General features: G+C 40.7%; 1 protein-coding gene across 1 annotated transcript in view; it reads right to left on the bottom strand.

The window, feature by feature from the left end:
* Positions 1-20,175, bottom strand: part of LOC107044461 (F-box only protein 21) — a 37,705-nt gene extending 17,530 nt beyond the window's left edge. The window contains exons 1-2 of the mRNA XM_015266343.1: positions 19,794-20,175; positions 18,427-18,699 (exon numbers count right to left, since the gene is read on the bottom strand). Of these exons, the coding sequence (XP_015121829.1) occupies positions 18,427-18,699; positions 19,794-19,963 (443 nt within the window). The 5' untranslated portion in view covers positions 19,964-20,175. The remainder of the gene's footprint in view (positions 1-18,426; positions 18,700-19,793) is intronic.
* Between the last annotated feature and the right edge of the window lie 963 nt (positions 20,176-21,138).

Below are 21,138 nucleotides of genomic sequence, written 5' to 3'. Positions count from 1 at the left end.
GGGACATAATTGCACATAATTCACAGAACGAAAATAATTTTTTTGCAGTCTTACTTTGTTAAACGAGTGATTTTTTTTCCGAATAATTTGTTTCCAATGCAATGCGTAAATGACAAAAAAAAATTCTTGACTAGTAAAAGTTGAAAAAGTGATTTATGTCAAGCCATATTCCACTTGGAAATATATAATTATCCATCTGAACGTTACAGCAATGGAGAGGCCCCTTGGTCTCATGTACTCCTTCTCAAACAAAAATTGGCAAGACAATCGGAAACATGACATTTTTTAAATTTAGGTTTCAACGTGGAATTGCTCTGATGATAATTCGGTAATTACACAGTTCTACAAAATTTAGATGTTTTTTGCCCTAAGTATGAAATTACCACCTCTAGATAGTTTTTTTCGCGCAGAATCAGAATCTCCCCTCCGTTTTTCTTAAAATACGATCGTTATTGCAGAAAAAAATGTTGAAGTCCCAAAAAAGTGCCAAAACGCTTGTTTAAAGAAAATAACCAAAAAATAACCGCTATATGGATTGATCCCACTTAAAATTCAGCTAATTCACCAAATTTCGATCTTCTCAATGAGACGATATATTTCTACGCCAATGCGTGCGCAATCCTGAAAAAAATTGAAGATTAATATATTAAAAATTCAATTTCACGTAATTTCGAATTGCGTGATGGGAGTAACGTGAAGTTGCAACACACGTGCAATTCGTGATTCGAAATACAACATGGTCATGTGAAGTGTAAAAATCAACTAAATGAGTTAGTTAAACCTGAATCTGTTTTTGCGTGGGACATGAACTTGATGTGTAATATTTCTACGTGAGTCTGTAATTGAATTTGTATTGTGAGGTAAGTAACTCGGTGATATTTTAACTATTGAGTGAACATAATTATTCTATGTAATTGAATTCACAGATTTTCATTCGCTGGTCACTGCCTCTGCATCCTTGAAAATCAACAATTCTGATAAAAATTGTAAGAAAAAGTGTTGGCTGGGCTGTGAAAATAACGCGATGAAGTAAAGATCTGATTGAAGGATTTTGTTATGCGTACTAATTTCTTGACATTGTAAATATAGTTTTTACTGGAGAAAATTGGGTACAAATATTATCAATGGCGGATTTCAGTAGATTTGAAAATTGTGGCCATTATTGTCGGGATGCAACTTGGCTGGACCAAGTACTGCTGTTTTCTTCGCCAATGGGATGGTCGCAATCGAGCACAGCACTACTATCAGAAGATTTGGCCAGAGCGGGCAAACTTCACCCCAGGTGAACAAAATATTGTCAGACAACTGGCTGAACCTGCGAAACCTGCTTACCACCCTTGCATATCAAGTTGGGATTAATCACAAGTTTTGTAAAATCATTAAGAAAAGACGGGTCAGCCTTCAGCTATTTAAACAAAATATTCCCGAAACAGAGTGAAGCAAAAATCAAAGCAGGGATATTCGTTGGTCCACAAATAAAGAAATTAGTGGAATCAGATGATGAGTTCAAGAAACATTTGAGCCACATCGAACTGCAAATGTGGGAATCCATAAAGGATGTACTGGCGAATTTTCTTGGTAGTATTCATTCCCCCAATTACAAAATGATTGTCTAAAAAATGTTACAGAATTTGAAAAAAATGGGGGTCAATATGTTGCTGAAAATCTATTTTCTGGATTCTCCTCTGGATTTCTTCCCCGAAAGCGTGGTAGACGTCACTGATGAACACGGTGAGCGATTCCACCAAGACATATCCACCTTGTAACGACGATATCAAGGCAAACCGGCCATTCATATGATGTCAGATTACCATTGGGACTTAATAACTGATGTTGTGTCCCAGATATTGTAACAAACATTATTGAAATAATGCAATTATGAAGAAATTAGGAGTCAGCATCGTATTACAACACGAATCCGTTTTGTAATACGAATCGAGGCAAGTGTGCCACGGTTTCCAATAAAACCGAGGACACACTGGACTCAGGAGTTCATTGCTAGTTCATTAGTTCACTGTCAAGATTATCGACGAAGTTCATCACCGAATTAATCATTTGAACTCACTTTTGTATCGAAGTCAACCGTTACTCTTTAGTTAGAAATAAATAAACTAAAGTATCTTAAACTGCTGAGATTGAGTCCATATTACTCGACCTTCCTACCGTACATTACATTATTTGGTGGCAGCGTGTGTGTTCTTCATATAACGGAGGCCTGATCAACCGCCGTTGGAGACAGCAGTTGAGAGAATAGTTATAATTTTCTACACTTCAAAGGAAACGTGTTTCTCGTTTTGGAACCATCGAGCTGTTCTGGGACGCCGGAATAGTAGCAGCCGACTTTTCTGAGGGAAAAGAGGCGAAATCCAGCTGGTATTGGTTTTCCTGGTTTCGAGGAAATCAAACAGTTTTGAGGACTGTTTTTGAGGCGATACGTGACCGAGACGGACAGCGTACGCGAGTTTTTCTTTGCTTTATGGGATCAGGGAGTCAGAATATTCAGGAAGAATTTTATTCTCTGGAGGAGTTGGCCCGAGTTGTCAGAGGAAATTTGCGTTCAGCGGGTGTAATCTTAGAGTCTACTGCGGAGGCTTCTGAGGAGTTCGCGGAGGCGCAAAGGTTCCGACGTGGTGTCACGATGCGCAGGGCACTGAATTTCAATTTCAACAAAAGGGACCGTGCTTCCAGTTCCTTGGCCGAAGGGGGTCCACGACGTTCCCGTAGTGTGGATCACCTTGCAGCGAGTGTTCCAATACAGCCACTAGGGCAACAGGAACAAAGTGTGCAGCAAGGGCTACGCAGTGGAGACGCTGCACCGATGCGACCGGCACCAGCACCGCCACAGCCACAGCCACAACAGCAACAACAAGAACATCGAGATGAGAGCCATACTCAACGAGGCACACCTGAGGCAGCTGGCCGAATGCAGAGAGAAGAGTTTAGTACACCTATGTCTACTCCAATCTCGGTGCCCGGGGGTTCATTACTCTTAGGTAATTTTACACCACCGTTGCATGAACGGGGGATACTGCCAGAGCCAAATATTTCGGGGATTCAGAATATCGACACCCATGACATAGAAGAAGCTGAGGAGCGGAGACGATTGGAAAACGAGTTACGAATGTACCATAATCGTAACGCAGCCGGGGAAGTCAACCCACCCAGTAATCATGTGAATCCTGGTGGTGGTCAAAGTCAGAGGGGGCTCATTGACCTGAAGGGCGCTCTACATTTAATTCATCCATACAACGGCGAGAGTGCCGATGAGTTAATACCTTTTTTGGGGTCGTGTGAAGGCGCAAAGGATTTATTACAACCTGAGCTACATTCAACACTTCTCAAAACAATTTTGAAAAACAAATTGACTGGCAAAGCATTTGTACAGTTGAAGCATAAAACAATACAGAATTTTGGCGAACTAAAGGTTGAATTAGAAGCCTTATTCGGCAAAACGAAATCGCTCGTTGGATTACACGCGGATTTTAATAACTTGCAACAACGAAATGATAAGGACGTCAGCAAATTAGCGGCCAGAGCTGAGCGCGTGACTCTTGATTTAATTGAGGGCATACAAAATTTGCTTGCCGACGAATTGGACGGAAAACAGAAAATTGGAGCAAGGAAGGCTTTATTAGCCTTAGGAAAAGCTAATTTCGAGCAGGGTCTGCGCGGCCAAATTCAGATCTTGATCCGAGCAAATAACTACAAGACATTGCATGAAGCTTGTCTGGGAGCAGTTGAGCTGGAGAGAACTATGCCAGGGTTCCATGGATTCTCAAAGAGCTCCGCGGGTTCTGGAGGAGGTTCCGGTGGTTCCAGGCGTTCTCAGGGAGGGAATCGTCAGTCCACAGGGCGACAATCCTTGGGGACGGGGTGTTTTGCTTGTGGTCAAGCAGGACATCAGGCGAGGGACTGCAAAATGCAGCTGGAAATCGACTTTACCAGTTCCAGAACGACGCAGTATCAACGCCTACGGGGTGATGTGCAAATTTTGCCACACTCCAGGGCATGAAATTACTTCGTGTTATAAATTAAAGAAACAATGTGGAATTCCTGACAACGCAGAATTGCAGGTGAAGGAGAGGAACGATGCTTCAAACCAGGTCAATAAAAATACTGACAGTAGAGCGAGCAAGAATCATAACAAAAGCAAGAGCTCATCGAACGGGGACGCATTGCCAATGGGGGCAATCCAAGTTGCGATGATGCAAATATCTGAAGCTGAGGGTCGCGAAAATCAGCAGGAGACCACTGTTTTGGGTGATTCGCCTCTCAGTAGGCGTAAAATTACATCTGCTGAGCCATCAAAGACTAGGAATCATCTTATTTTGTCGGCGGATGAGCTTAAACAGCCTACGATGTTCCTAGCGGACTCTGGGGTGGCCATATCGGTGATAAAGACTGGAGAATTGCAGGAGGATGTGAAGGTTCAGCCCGGGGGGAGGATACTGCGAGGAATTTCAAACCAAGATGTCGGGACACTTGAGAAAGTGGAAATTTATTTGAAGATAGCAAGGAGGAGTTGGGACACGTGTTTCACGTTGTGCCTGATGAGTTTTCATGTTTCGGAGGAATTCTTGGAGAAGATTTCTTCCAATCTCGAGATTTGTCTACATCGGTACAACCTGGGAGATGCGTCACAGTAAATGGCACGCGTTGACAACTTTTCCGACCTGAGGCCAATTATGGTGAAGGTCAGAACGGAAATTTTGGCTTGGGCTACAACTTCGAGCACGAAGAATGGAATTGTGCGTAAAAAACAATTGCATCCTGGCGTTTTTCTGGGTGAATGCCTTACAAAACCACGTGATGGTCGAGCAGTCGTATGTGTCTTAAACACCACTGACGATGACCTATTTTTGAATGTGCCAGTCGTGAAACTTGAGGAATTATGGACGGTCAAGGAAGTAATGCTGATGTACAGAGAAGGAGGAAATAAGACAAAACAAGACCGCATAAAACTACTTCGTGATAATCTGAGGATTTCTCACCTTAATCAAGAAGAACGAGACAGTCTTCTGGAAATACTGGAGGAATACAACAACATTGTGCAACTTCCAGGGGATCCTCCAGGAGTCACCAACCACTTGGAACATTCCATTCCTATTGTTCCAGGGGCCAAACCTGTCAATGTGCGACCACATCGGTTGCCACAGTCCCAGAAAGAGGAGGTGGACCGTCAAGTAAAGGAGATGCTGAAAAATGGGGTAGTTCGTCCAAGTAACAGCCAGTGGAACGCGCCGTTACTCGTTGTTCCCAAGAAGCCCGATGCGTCAGGCAAGGTCAAGTTGCGAGTAGTCGTTGACTTTCGTAAATTGACTGACGTAACAATTGGCGACTCATTCCCACTACCGAATATCTGCGATATAGTGGATCAATTGGGGAACGCAAAGTATTTCACCACACTGGATCTGGCCTCAGGGTTCCATCAGATTCCAGTGAAGGAGGAGGACAAGTGCAAGACAGCTTTTTCAACGCCATTTGGGCATTATGAGTTTAACCGACTACCCTTCGGTGTGTAAGGAGGTCCAGCAACGTTCCAGAGACTGATGAATTCAGTCTTAGCGGGGATTCAAGGGATCAGGTGCTTTGTCTACCTCGACGATATCGTGATTTTTGGAGCAAGTCTGGAAAAGCATAATGACCGTCTACGGGAGGTTTTGAAGCGATTGGGGAAAGCTAACTTAAGATTACAGCCCGACAAATGTAACTTTTTGAGGAAAGAAATCGTTTACCCGGGACATGTAATTACGGAGGCGGGAGTCAAGGCTGATCCCACAAAAATAGAAGCAGTAAAGAATTTTCCGGTACCTCGGACGACGAAGGAAGTGATGTCTTTCCTGGGACTGGCGGGTTACTACAGAAAATTTATTCAAGATTTTTCGAAGATCGCCAAACCTCTCACGAATCTGTTGATAAAAGGCGTAACTTGGGTATGGGGAGAGAGAGAAGGCGTCGCATTCGAGAGCTTGAAGGAAAAGCTCATTACAGCACCAATATTGCAGTATCCAGATTTCAAGAAACCATTTTTGTTGACAACGGATGCTTCGAACAAAGCAATGGGCGCTGTTTTGTCACAAGGAGATATTGGGAGCGATTTGCTAATCGCTTACGCGAGCAGAACGCTGAATAAAGCTGAAATTAATTATTCCACGACAGAGAAAGAACTTCTTGCTATCGTTTGGGCTGTGAAACATTTCAGACCCTATTTGTATGGCCGAAGATTTATCATCGTGACGGATCATCGACCTCTGCGATGGATTTTCAACGTTAGATCCGGGGTCACGTCTGATGCACTGGAGAATTAAATTGGAGGAGTACGATTATGAAGTCGCTAGGGCTACGAAGATGTTATCCAGTGTCGAACGACCTTTCCTGAAACCAGCTTGGCATTCCGGATAAATTCCTTCAGCTTCAGCCCAGTTGTCCAGTCTAGTGCAAAGTATTTTCGTGAAAAGTTTAGCAACGACGTTAACTAGAGCTATCCCTCTGTAGTTTTCTGGTTTGGTCTTATCGCTCTTTTTGAAAATCATGGTAAGAACTATGTCATGCCAGGTAGCAGGGACAACTCCGTCGGCCAGGACTTTATTAAACAGATCATGAAGATAATATGATCCTGCCGGGGGTAGGGCTTTAAAAAACTCAGCAGCGATACCATCCGAGCCAGCGGTTTTCCCGCACTTAGCTCCAGCCAACACAGTCTCGATTTCACCAATGGAGATGGAGCCGTCAAGTCGTGAATCAGAGAGACCCGCATAGTCACGTACATCAAAAACCCTGGATAGACTTGGGCATAAAAAGCCTGCCAGGTTGCCACGTCCAGTTCAGGGGAGGAAATCCTCAGTCTGCAGGAACTTATCACCTTCCAGAAATCACTCGAGGATCTAGTGTTTGCGATTTTGTCACGGATATTATTAAAAAATGCTACTTTCCTGTCATTTATTAGGTTGAAGTAGGATTTCTTGGCACTGCAGTAAGCATCAGACGCAGGGGCCTGGAAGGATTCCAGCTGGCATGTCTGGAGGAGCTTGGTAGTGGTTTTTTTTGCGTCTCTACAATCCTTATCGAACCACGGTGTCAGGGCCCGGTTGGGGGCGAAACGGCTGGGCTTGTTGAGCATACCAGCTGGCTCAGCAGCTTCAGTGATGACTCGATGAAGGACAGACATCAAGGAATCGCAGTCAGAGCCCGTGCCGACAACCAGGGATGGTGAGTCATTGACAAGTCTGAAGTAGTCAGCAAACCTATCACTTTTCCAGACGAGTTTTGAGGATTTCCGTGCACTGCTTGCTACTGAGGGAGAGTCCAGCGGGGGGGCCAAAAAGGTCCAAGGAGATAGGAAAGTGGTTAGAGGGTAAAACAGAGTGTTCAACGGAAAAGTCGTGGATTAGGTGGATATTTAAGAGGTCAGAAAAAATGAAATCAATGATACTCCTGCCTCTCGGGCCCACGTCGGTGGTCCGCGTAGGCGAGTCCCCTGGTGAGCGACCGTTTAGCAGAAGAAGACCGTTATCCTTCATAAAATCACTGATGCTGATCCCACGCTGATTTGAGTTAACGGAGCAGATTGATCTGTCAGAGAGGAGAGTAGAGCCTTCCAAGAGCTCGTCGGGGTATGATCCATCCAGCCCAATGGCGGCGTTAAAATCACCACCAATTATCAGCAGGTCATTTGCCCTGATGTCATCAATTTCGTCAAGGATCTGCTGGAGTTCTGTGAGTAATGCNCCTTCATAAAATCACTGATGCTGATCCCACGCTGATCTGAGTTAACGGAGGAGATTAATCTGTCAGAGAGGAGAGTAGAGCCTTCCAAGAGCTCGTCGGGGTATGATCCATCCAGCCCAATGGCGGCGTTAAAATCACCACCAATTATCAGCAGGTCATTTGCCCTGATGTCATCAATTTCGTCAAGGATCTGCTGGAGTTCTGTGAGTAATGCATCAAGATTTTGGCCTAGTGCAGGTTTAAAATATATCAAACCCACAAAAAATTTGGGTGATATCTCGGTTGAAGATCTTCGATGGAAGCTGGCAAAGATCCAAAAATCGGTCAGGCTGATAACCTTTGCCAGGTAACTTTTATGATAAGCTAAAGCAAGGCCACCACTGCCACGGCCAGGGACACTCTGATGTTCTTTTCTAGCTTCTACAGAAATAAAACAATATTCTCGGAAACAGCCTGAGCCAAAGGATATAGGATTGAGGAGCCAAGTTTCAGACAGACCAAGGATATCAGGGAGGAATTCCGGGTTGTAAAGGGAGAGGTTTTTGAAGCCATTGACATTCCAGAAAGTCAATCTTAGATTAATTAGTTTTTTGACTGGGAGTACAGGGTTGTGGTGGTAGGATCAGAAGGTTGAGGTTGGGATCGAGGACGGCGAGGCTTGACCGGTTCAATGGACTTCTTTGAAACATCCCAGCGAAACGGAGTCTCCAATTATAGCCATCTGGTGGGAAATTTTAACCTGGCGACCCTTAACTCTCTCATCTTTTGCAAATTTTCTCAGGTGGAAATCAGGTTCTTGCTCGGCCGAGGTGAGGTCATTCTGGATGTAAATACCAGGCGGTTTCGAGGCATTTTTCAAGGCAAAGAGTTCTTTCTTTGACTGAAGAGAGTCCAATTTGAAAACGACAAAAGAAAACGACAAAAGTACCTATGCAGATTGGAGAAGCTCCAGAGACGGCATTTGAGCAATGCGCAATAGACATTGTTGGTCCATTACCAATAACTGATGACGGGAATAAATATATACTAACATTCCAGGATGCTTTGACGAAATTTAGCAAAGCTATTCCAATTCCCGATCAAGAGGCGAATACCGTGGCAAAAGCATTCGTTGAGAAAATTATTTGCGAGCATGGAACGCCGTAAAAATTGCTGACAGATCAGGGCAAAAATTTCCCAAGCGAAATTTTTAAAGATGTCTGCCGTCTTCTTAAAATGAAGAAGATCCAAACAACGGCTTATCATCCCCAAACAAATGGTGCTTTTGAGAGGTCTCATCGCACACTGGCAGAGTATTTACGCAGTTTCATAGATGAAGATCAAGCAGAGTGGGAACGATGGCTACCCTATGCGGCGTTTTCATATAAAACAAACCCCGCATACCGCCACGAAACGAACACTGTTTGAGTTACTGTACGGGAGATGTGCTGATTTGCCAACCTCAGTGAAACAACCGCCACGACCCACTTATTCATATCATGACTACGCACAAGAATTACGTGAGAGACTTCGCGCATCTCACCAGGTTGCGAGGGAAAAATTGAATGCCTCGAAGGAGACAGCGAAGAAGCAGTACGACAAGAATGCGGAGGAAAGAGATTTCTGCGTCGGCGACAAAGTTTTGTTAAAAAATGAGGTTGTGCGACGTGGAAGGTCCAAAAAACTGACGCAGCCATGGCTTGGACCCTATGAAATTACGCAGAAAAATTCAGATGTCAACTACACTATCCGTTCCGGAAAGAAGAACAAGGAGGTGAGAGTGCACGTCAACCGATTGAGAACATTCATCGGTTTGATCACGTACGTATCTGACGATGAACAACTAGACCCATCCAAGGGTTTTGAGGGAATGCAGATGGCTCGATTAGAGAAAAAAACAGGAAATTATAGATTCCTGAAAACTTTACTTGTGATAATCATGCTAGGAAGCATGATCCCACTCACGAAGGGGGAGGGACATACTGTTGATAAATTTGTCCACACTCCAGGTCTACATTTTGAATCCATTGGTAGATTGTTTTTGAGCAATCACGTATGGACCGTGGCAGCGACAACAGATGTGAAGCCCTGGCTACAAAGAGCAGATCAGCTGGAAAACCATTATGAACTGACACAGCTCTTGTTCACTAAAGCTGGAAAATCAGGCGACAATTTCCGCATGATTCTACAAGAACGGATCAGTGACCATACAGCAATTAGGAAAACAATCCAGGGAATTCTTGGAGTTGGTCAACCCGAGAGAGGTCGTCGAGGCTGAATTGACGGTCATTGGGGTCCGTGGCTAAATCGCTATTTGGCACAATGGATGCCTCAGATGCGAAAGAAATCCACGAGCGCCTAAACCGACTCGAAGGACAGCAAGGAAATGCATATGATGCAACCAAAAATCAAATTGAACTCATCAATTCGACACTCTTCCAACTGCAGCACACAGAAGAGACTGTTCAACGGAATGGAGAAATTCTTCTGAATGCAACGAAACAGTTGTCAGAACGCATGGAGTATAGATTTAACATAACTCGTTCGCGACGACATGGATGAACATTTCATGGTCATTTCGGCAATTTTCGACGGAGTGATGAGGGACGCTAAGAGAATATTGCGTCTTCTAACAGAAGACGAAGGAAGAATCCTGGGGACAGGAGTCCTCTCGGAGGAACATCTCGTGGAGATCCTAAAGAAAGCCAAATTACCAACGGGCTTTAGCTTTCCCACCGAAATACAGATCGGCAACATGCATTCACTGGAAAGAATTTCTACCGTCAGCATACATACGTTTGACATAAAAATCGTGACGTTGGTGGAGATACCGCTAGTAAATTCCCAAATTTACAGCATCTACAAACCACATGGTCTGCCGGTGCAAACAGTACAAGGTTATTACTCGTACATTGAACCGGAGAACGAATTGTTGATCATCCATGGGCCGACACAGCAGTTCATTCCAATGACGTCACAACAATTGGAAAATTGTAAGAGGCTTAACGGACAGTATGTCTGCACGGAAATCTTGCCCACGCAAGCGATACGGCCATACAGCCCATGCGAGGTACACATGTACGTTGACCCCGCAAAAATTCCTGATTCATGTGTTACGAAACACTTGACATTGAGACGTCTGGTATTCATTCACCTGAGCTCGGAAAATGCATGGCTATATGCAGCGCCACGATCTGAGGAGATCAGCGTCAGATGTGGTCAGGAGGAGAATAGGAGTACCCTGGAGGAAACTGGGATTCTCCGAATCGACAGCCAGTGCGAAGTTGTTGCCACAGATTTCACTATTAGAGGGCGAAAATCGTCAGGAGTATGTCTCGACTTACACATCCATCCAAAGATGAACCTAACCCTGGATGAGAGCACGAGCAACTACCTGAAGAAGGGACAACTGAATTTTAAAGATGTCCATCTCCGTAGTATAGTACGGAACGTCAAGGAGTTGCAAGGACTACAAGCAGAACTGGGACGAGAAAAAGAACGTCTAAATGCGAATACGACGTTCTATGGTATTCCAGAATTCTTCCAGCATCCAGCATCAATGCTCTCTAGTGCGACAGCATTAATTGTCGTCATCACAGTACTACTACTCTACTGTTGGTGTCGACGAACGCGCTCAGCGCTTAGAGAATGGACAGAGGGGCCCGAAGCAACGCTCCGACCGTAGGAAAGAAAAATACAAAATAATAGGTGAAGGCTTGATCTAGGAGTTTTTGGATTTCGAGGCCATATGTTGAGAAAGGTCACGCCGACCTGATAGAGGCGACCTTGACTACCTTGGTACCAATGTCGGCTCAGTGTTGACAGGAGAAAAATATCTTGTCTTGGACTTGTATTGGATTTGAGATTTCCCCTAGTAAAATGTATATATTATTGTACATTATTGTATTGAATGTTATTGTGCAGCCAGTGGCGAAATAATTCAAAAAATATGATTTTTCTTCTCTGGCCGGGAGGGATGTTGTGTCCCAGATATTGTAACAAACATTATTGAAATAATGCAATCATGAAGAAATTGGGAGTCAGCATCGTATTACAACACGAATCCGTTTTGTAATACGAATCGAAGCAAGGGTGCCACGGTTTCCAATAAAACCGAGAACACACTGGACTCAGGAGTTCATTTTTAGTTCATTAGTTCACTGTCAAGATTATCGACGAAGTTCATTACCGAATTAATCATTCGAACTCACTTTTGTATCGAAGTCAACCGTTACTCTTTAGTTAGAAATAAAGTATCTTGAACTGCTGAGAGAATCACCCCAGAATCCGAGGATATCCCAACGATTTTGAAAGAATATCATGATACACCTTTTGGGGGACATCCTGGCGGACAACGAATGCACGAGAAAATCAAGCTGAAATATAAATGGAAAGGAATGAAGGACATCGAGAAGTATGTTGCAAACTGTACGAAATGCCAGTTGAATAACCGTACATTACACTGTACATTACACTGCAGCTGAAACGACTCACAAGAGGAAAGCTTCGAGAATTTCCTTCCAGGACGCTGAGAATGTCAAGAAACCCAAGAGATGAAAAGTGTTGATTAAATCTTTTTAAAGTCTATAAATATTGTAAATGTTGGCAATTTAAAGAATATTCAATTCTATAAATATAATTTGTGGATGTTCATTTTCGAAGTTTTATTGTATAGCCAGTTTCAAATGGACATAGAAACAGTTATCAATTGTAGGAGAGCTGATTCTCATCTATTTTAACTTTCAACTTGCTTTGGCTTTACGATAAATATATTCCTTGGGCTTTAAAAATTATGACTCGTGAGCTACGAGAAGGGCTGCGGGCGAGTCGATGGGCTACCAGAACTTGGCCGCGTGGATAACACGAATGATGCAACTGCTGTGTATCACATAATTTTCCTCGTGGAAATTTCCATCTAAAAACACAAGGGTCGTCATTCAGCATTAGTTTTAACGTTGGACTATGAGTAATAAATCGAAGAAATAAATCAATTTCTATAGTTAAAGTAATTGAATCGGTACCTGAGTGGGAAATTTGAGTGGTAGGTTCAATTGTCCGTCAATGGATGCCGAATGAAATAGATTTTTTAGATTTCATTGGTGTATCTAGATACGCCATTTCGCTAGAGCTCTCCCTGAGTCCAAACAAAGTATTGCTAAATTTTTTATTTTTAATAGAATGCAGTACAAAAAATATTCCAATGCTGACACATAACCACGTTGTATTTCGCGGTTAAGAGTTCTACGTGTGTGATGCAACTTCACGTTATTTCCATCATGCAATTCGAAATTACGTCAAGTTGCATTTTTTAATGAATCAATCTCAAATTTTCCTTAGGTTTACCTAGACACTCATATTAAAATGGACAGTATCATCGAGAAGATCGTAATTTCGTGAATTAGCTGAATTTTAAATGGGATCAATCCACGTAGCAGTTATTTTGTGGTTATTTTTTTTAAACAAGTGTTTTGGCCCTTGTTTAAGACTTTAACCTTTTTTTCTGCAATAATGATCGCATTTCGAGAAAAACGGAGGGGAGATTCGGATTCTGCGCGAAAAAACTATCTAGAGGTGGTAATTTCATACTTAGGGCAAAAAAACATCTAAATTTTGTAGAACTGTGTTATACATATATAAATAGTTGATCTGGGGGCAGAAAACTTGAGTAAAATAAAAAGTTCAAAAATAGAAAACTGTGAATATCTACCAGCAATTATTAGGACTGTAATCCCCACAACGAGACTGACATATAATTCCGTGTAAGTGAAGTTCGATTCTAATTATATGAAGTCTCGTTCGGAGAGATTTCACCCGTCCTATACTGACAAAAACGAATTTTTTTGTGAAGTATATCTTTACTTATATCAAGAAATTCGTGACTGGAAAATTTTCAAGAGAAAATATCTTGCACTAAGAAAAAAAAACTTTCGACAAGAAATTTTGGATTTCTCCTAAAGACGAGGACAATTTCTTGATGACAAGAAAGCGATTTCTCATACCAAGGCAAATTGAATTGATTCATTTAATAGCTAATTGGTCTCAATTCTAAAATACTTTAATGCAAAAACTACTTGAATTCATTTGAGAACTCGTTTTCTTGTTATGGACGAATTGCCCTCATCTTTCGGACAAGTATAAAATTTCTTGGCGCAAGTTTTTTTCTTCTTAGAGTAAGATATCTTGCTCTTGGAAATTATCGAGTCATGAGTTTCTTGATACGAATAAAAACGTACTTCTAAAAAAATGCTTGGTTTCTCAGTGTAAGATGAATATCTTCTCTACCCACTCGAGGTAATATTTTGTCTCTTTTTATTCATTTTTTTTCTTCGGCTCTAAAAACTATGAAAACGGCAGATTTATGGGGGCACAACCAGGCCGTCATGCATTTTTTCGAATTGCTCTCTAAACTTGTGACTGGACTTAAGTAAACAGCGGTACTATCAGTAATTATCATGATTGTAATCCCTTCGAATGAGACTTCATATAACTACAATCGAACTTCATTTACAGGTAAGTTCGTTTAATTTTCCATCATTTTTACACATTTTAACACTCATATTTTTCTGAAATGGAACTAAAAACAAAACTGATGCTTCTAATCTCTCTTAGAGAGTCAAACCACTTTTAACGAGTTCAGTGTGTCTGATACATTTCATTATTTAACAAGAAGTCCTTCCTGTGCTTGAAAACTTATGATGTTTGGTAAGAGAGTTGTAAGAATCATTACTCTCGAGATTGATGGGAAGCACTTATTATATACGAAGAAAATTTCACGTCGATAAAACTGCTGAGAATGTGCTGAAAGTGGCAGTCATGGGGACAGTAGCATTAATGGGGCCGTTGACGGTAACTTTTGAGTGCAATAAAACTGGAATTCGTCTATTCAAGAGATATTTATCGCCTTTCGTTGACTCCACAGAATTGTCTCAAATATTCTGTCAACCAAATTTTTATTAAGTCACACAGAGAGAATAGTACTTTTTGTCATTCCGCTCCGCTTCGCTCCGGATCCGTGAATCTCTACCTACGGCCGTCATGACAAAAAATATTGTTCGTCATACGGCCAAAAAAAACTTTTCTGACAAATATGATTGCAGTCCTCGCCTTCGGCTCGTGCTGCAAACCTCATATTCGCCAGAAAAGTTTTTTTCGGCCTAATGACGAAATATACTATTTTGGCCGTATGACGTACAATATTTTTTGTCATGACGGCCGTAGGTAAAGATTCACGAACGCGGAGCGAAACGGAGCGTCCGTGAAACGCTGCCTTACGGCCGGAATGACAAAAAAGTTACTTTTTCGCACAGCGTGATGAAAAGTACTGTTCGATACACGGCCGTGAGGAACTTTTCTGGCGAATATGAGGTTACAGGACGAGCCGAAGGTGAGATCTGTAATCATATTCACCAGAAAAGTTCCTCACGGCCTAGTGTCGAAATGTACTAATTTCGACACGAAATGTACTAATTAAAGTGGCGCTAACAGAGTGACAAAAAATGTACTTTGAAATAAAGTTGAAGGAAGAGTTTTCAAGTTTTTCAAATCGGGTCGGCAATTAGCTCAAAACACGGACTTTTTATGTGCTTTTTTCTGCAGAAAAATTAAATTTTCTGCCCCAATATTTTGACCAAAAAATCGATGTTTGAGTTTGGAGCGTTACGCTGGCAGACCAAAGGTATTGAAGCGGGATAATTCGTGCATAATGGCAAATAATTAAATATAGGCTAATTTTCTGCAAGAAAATAATTTCATTTTTCCGGAATTTTTCCCGAATTTTCCAGGACGTCGAATATGATCGGGTCAGGATAGGGGCATAACGGGTTCCTCCGACCCTAGCATCAGTGGACATGTTCGGGGAAATATGTGCTTCTATTTGAAGTCCGTTAAAAATTTTCTGCTTGAATATTTTGGTGGAAAATTCGATTTTTTTATTTGGAGCATTCATCTAGCAGACCAATGGGGTTAATTAGTGCACAATAGTGAAGAACTAAATATATGCTCATTTTCTGCAGGAAAATAAATTTTATTTCCCCCAATTGTCCCCACATTTCTGGGAAGATTAAATGTGGTCAGGTACGGGCAGAGGAATATAAGATTCCTTCCCTAGGATCATTGGATCCCTTCCCGAAAACATGTGCTTCAACTTAAGGCCTATTATAAATTTTCTGCTCGATTACTAATGGCCTGAGTTCTCACTAATCTAAATGGGCAAATTCAAAGTGGCTCCCTTGGGCCCCCCGATGGGTGAATTCCATCATTGAATTATGTGCTTCAATTTGAGGGCAATTAGAAATTTTCTGCTTGAGTAATGAGCGCATGAGTCGTCATTGATTTGAATGGGTGAATTCAGAATGGCCCCCTCGGGCCCCGTACTCGGTCAATATATTCAATGAATCATGTGGTTCAAGTTAGGGCCCATTCGGAATTTTCTGCATGATTACTAAGAGCCTGAGGCCTCACTGATCTGAATAGGTCTATTAAAGATGGCTCCTTCGAGATCTCCCCATGCCTTACGCCATTCAATGAATCATGTGCTTCAATTTAAGGGCCATTATATATTTTCGGACCGGTTACTAAGGGCCTGAGTTCGCACTAATCTATGTGGGTCAATGCAAGATTGGGCGTCCTTGGGCCCAATGGTGAGTCAACATATTCAATAAATCATGTGCTTCAATTGAGAGCCCATTGGAAATTTTCTGCTCGATGACTTGAGGGCCTTAGTCCGCATTGATTTCAATAGGTCAATTCAAGGTGACTCCCTTGGCCCCCCTGATCAGTTGATATATTCAGTGAATCATGTGCTTCAACTCAACGACCATTAGGTATTTTCTGCTTGATTACTGAGGCCTGAGTCCGCACTGATCTGTATTTCTCAATGCAAATTAGCCTCCTCAGGCCCCGAATGTAAACGAAACTGAAAATTTTCTCTGTTAGAAGAAGCCTAGGCACTTTTTATTGTGATATGTTTCAATGTTTAGACCTAAAAGTGAAGCACATGATTCACAGAAAGGATTGCTTCCTTGAGCCCCTTGGTCTGTTGGGCCTCAGAATGAGTCGACACTCATTCCGGGGCCCTAGGAAGCATTTTTAATGAAGAAAATTTCTAATGAGCCTTGAATTAAAGCACATGATTTATTGATGGTATTGACTTTTGGGGGGCTCAAGAAAGTCATCTTGAATTAACGTATTCAGAACAGATAAGTCTCCAGCCCATAGTGATCAAGCACAACATTTTTAATGGAGCTTACATAGAGACGCATAATTCATTGAATGTTTCAACTCATCAAAGGGCCCAAGCGAACCATCCTAAATTGACCATTTAAATCAATGATGACTTCGGCCGTCATCGAGCAGAAAATTCCTAATAGACCTTAAATTGAAGCCTATGATTCATTGAATGTATTGACTTATCATGGGGCCCAAGGAAGTCATCTTGAATTGACCCTTTCAGATTAATGAGCACTCAGACCTTTAGTAACCGAGCAGAAAATTTATGACTCTTAAATTGAAATACATGATTCATTGAATGTCGTGAGGCATGAGGGGTTAAATCGATTTTGCTTATTGGGCAGTTTTTAATCAATATCTTTAAATCTATGGGAGATAGCGAAATTTTAATTAGAACATTTTTAGTAGAGCGAATTGAGCGCTACAAAAACGGTCTGTTTGAAACGCAGCAAATATCTCACTATGAAAATTACTGGGCTCAACGGAAAATCCCGAACGATTTCGGGACCCTTCGGGTTCACGCGTAAATCACGAAGCAAATCGCCAAATATGAATTTTCAGTAGTATCAATCTATTCCTCAAAGAGTATACATCGGTTAATCAGAGAGTACAGTATCAAAGTAACCGAGTATCGAGTACATCACCGTGGTATATTAAGTCTAGCGCTCCATGTAGCATCTCTATTTTGTTAATTTATTTATTCATTTCGAGTTAATCGTCAGTTATTTGAGTCAATTATCAAGAGATTATCTAGTGCAATGTAAAGACTATTATCAAATTGACATTGAGACATTCAACCATTCGTGTATCCCTAAAATCAGGACGCGTGGCTTGCGCCACAAATAAACTACATCACCAGTGTTTTTTGTAATCCACGTGGTCTTTAATTTTCACTCTCTCCAAAATACTTCCCACCTAGCCGCTCTAACATCATAGCCTCAATCTCAATTAAATATAAATACGAACTGACCGACCGTAATGGTTGGGTGAGTTAGGTGTTGCTCCGGCAGACATCCGAGTGCAGCTGCGTTTAGCGCGGTTAGTGATTGGATGGGTGACCGCTTAGGAACACCCTCGGTGTAGTGGCCTAATGTGGCCCTCTAGTCAGTGTAACAGACATTGGGATTTTTCATGGTTTCCCTTGCAGCCCTAGCCCGAATGGGGTTCAGTTAAGAGTAAGACGGCCCATGGTAACGCAGAAAAAATCAGAAGAGAAAAGTGGGAGAGGCAAGGCATACGAATGGGGAGTCTATAAAACCGTAATGGTAGTAGGAAAGAACTATGAATAAAAGAAAAGTAATAATAATATAAATACGAACTGGAGAGTTTTGTACCTTTTGGTTTAATTGATCGAATTTCATATGAATTAAATTTTTTGAAATTTTCTCTTAGGAATCTTTATCAGAAATTGAACATTTAAAATTGCAAGTGGTGTTTGCACCAAAAAGTGATATAAGAAAGTTTTTCATGTTTTAATAATCTAAGACTTACAAAACTGGTCGTTCTATTAATCGAATAAGTTCATCAATAAGGAAATGGTAAGCCATAGGATGCGCCCCCAATTCAGAACGGAAGAGCGGTTTAAAATTATTTAAACTACTGTGAGAAAGCTCCTGCTGTTTGTAGTGGTTCATAGACATGTGGGATAATTCCTCCATTAATTTCTTCCTGCTATCCAAACACCTGTGGAACTCCTCCATCCAATCCGACACTTTGTACCCATCTTTGTCAATTTTTTCGTATGTATCTTTCAGAGTTGGCCATCTAAAAAATCAAAACACCAATCAAAGTTGATCAAAAATTTAAAAAGCCAGTCGGAATAAATAAATCAATTATTTACTCCGGTTAAGTGATGGAAATGCCAAATTTCCCAAATATGAAGTTGAATTAAGTAGTGAAGTGTTGAAAACAAATAAATCAGTTTTCATTTAACAATTGGTTGTTGGAGAATATTTCGAGACTAAGCGGAGATAAGTATCCTCGGAGGAAATTTAGGTTTTCCTACTATAATCTGAAGTATACATTAAAAGCTTAACCTCTGAGAGAAACTTCTTCAAATATTTAGCAACAACTAATTCACATGAGATGTCAGTAGACTGTGTTCCTAAACCAGGCTGAAAGATTTAATCATTGAAATGCCAGGCAAATCATTCGGTATCATTCGGTAAACAAATATGAGACGTTTGATAGATTTTCAATATTTGATTGTTGTTTCGTGCTGCTCATCAATTGAATTCTCATTAATCAGTTCGATGTTCACAATGGAAATTTCCTGTGCTGAAACTTTTTTGTTTATTCACAACAGTCGATTGTTCTGTAGAATGTGTTCTTTTGCGATGTTTACTATAAGAATACATAATCGAGAATTTTCTGTTTTTTCCTTTTTTTTTTAATGAGCATCACGGAAAAGACGGCAGAAAAAACTTGAGAAATTTATGCTCAATAATTTCCCATATAAAAAAATCATTTAAAAAGAAAAAGAATGTCAAGAGAATAAGTCATCATTTCTCAATATTAGTTTATCATCATTATCTCTGTAAATAGCCGAGACAGTGTAAGATTTCAACTGTACCAGTTATATTTATCTTATTGCGACTATTTAATGAGGTGCTGTTGAGTCATTTCTCATTATCACCCACATGACATTTCATTGTTAAACACATGAAAACATTAAATCAATTATCATAAAATAATTCCTCAAAACCTCAGATAATCACTCGACATTGTGAAAAAGGACCGCTTTATCACAATGGGACAAGAGATTCATTCAAAATTACCACGAAGAACAAAGATGAATAATAAGCATTTTGACGATTCCCAAAAAAATTTAAGGCTAGATCCAGAAAAATAATGCTCACCTCTGAAAGAATTTTGTCCTCCACAGTTTATTACTATTAGTCACAGATCTATACATATGCTTGCAAGTCATTCCAAAATTGATGACATCCTTAATTTTAATATTATTACTTTCAAGAATATAGTCAATAACTTCACAAGGTAAGAATGACATCAATACGTCAGGAGCCATTTTTAAAAATTTTGTTTAATTAACTTTTCCCATTGTGAATACTACTCGCAGTTTTTGAAATGGTTAAAAACACGGATAATGAATTTCTGCGCTTTGATACTAATAATTTCCGTGAAAATCCCCTCGACCGGAAAACATCTCAACTTGTTTACATGAACAAAAAACCTTACTTAACTAACAAAAAAAATCACAAAAACATTTCAAAATGGCGACTGTGAGACATATGAAGTCAAGGCCCTCTGCAGAGATAACAGGGGAGATTGCTCAGGCTTATGGGAACTGTTCAAACAGAATTTAATAGCGGTGGCGCGCATGAACTAATCGAGAGGCCGGCTCTGTGGGTAAAGAAATTTTCATCTATTACCATAGAAACAGTCGATAACAGGGAAGCGTTCCCAATCTTAAATCCAACATGAAACCTCCTTTGCATTCGCTCATCCGCTTGATTATCCCATTTTCGTTCATACAACTTCTTATTGTCTTAATTTGTAAATTAGTTGATCATAAAGGAGAGGGAGAGAAGGAATTATGAAGTCTTGAGCGAAAGAGGATCATTTATTTGAATTTCTATACAACTAGATCTTTAATAAAAAAAATAAATACGAGCAATTCATCTTATTCACATTTATTACATATTTTGTCAGTGATACAAAGGTAATGAATGAATTTCGAATTATTTTGATGAGAAATATATTCAATATTTGTGAGAGATTATATCTCAACAAATCTCATACACATAATGGGATTAAATCAATAATAATAGATTAACGAATGAGACTTTTCGCAGATTATTGCGAGATTTAAATGAATGGTTTGCATCCTTCAGTGACCATAAAAAATTGTCTCCAATCGACAATATCTCCCGATGGAATGGAACGATGTGAATGAATCAATTGATACTCAAGTATCAATTTGAATCTTTAGAAAATTAATCGAGAGTGAAAAAAAATCAGGGAATTTCACTCTGCCATTATGGAGTTATTGACGAGTGAAGTTTATTCACTATACTCTGACATTTCTCTATTGTCTGTATTTACCGAGAAAAAAAAACGTTGTTCCTAGGAATCGATGTGTCTTTTTTAGGGCGCTGCTTTTCTGAAATGCAATAAGCAAGCAATGTTAAAATTAAGTCATTTTGTAAAAAATTTCTAGTGACATGATCCTGAAAATCAAAG

The sequence above is a fragment of the Diachasma alloeum genome, unplaced genomic scaffold (assembly GCF_001412515.2).
Source record: "Diachasma alloeum isolate Michigan unplaced genomic scaffold, Dall2.0 Dall_scaffold_00743, whole genome shotgun sequence".
Classification (NCBI taxonomy): Eukaryota; Metazoa; Arthropoda; class Insecta; order Hymenoptera; family Braconidae; genus Diachasma; species Diachasma alloeum.
Note: the sequence above shows the minus strand (reverse complement) of the source record. Positions and strands in the feature narration are given on the sequence as shown.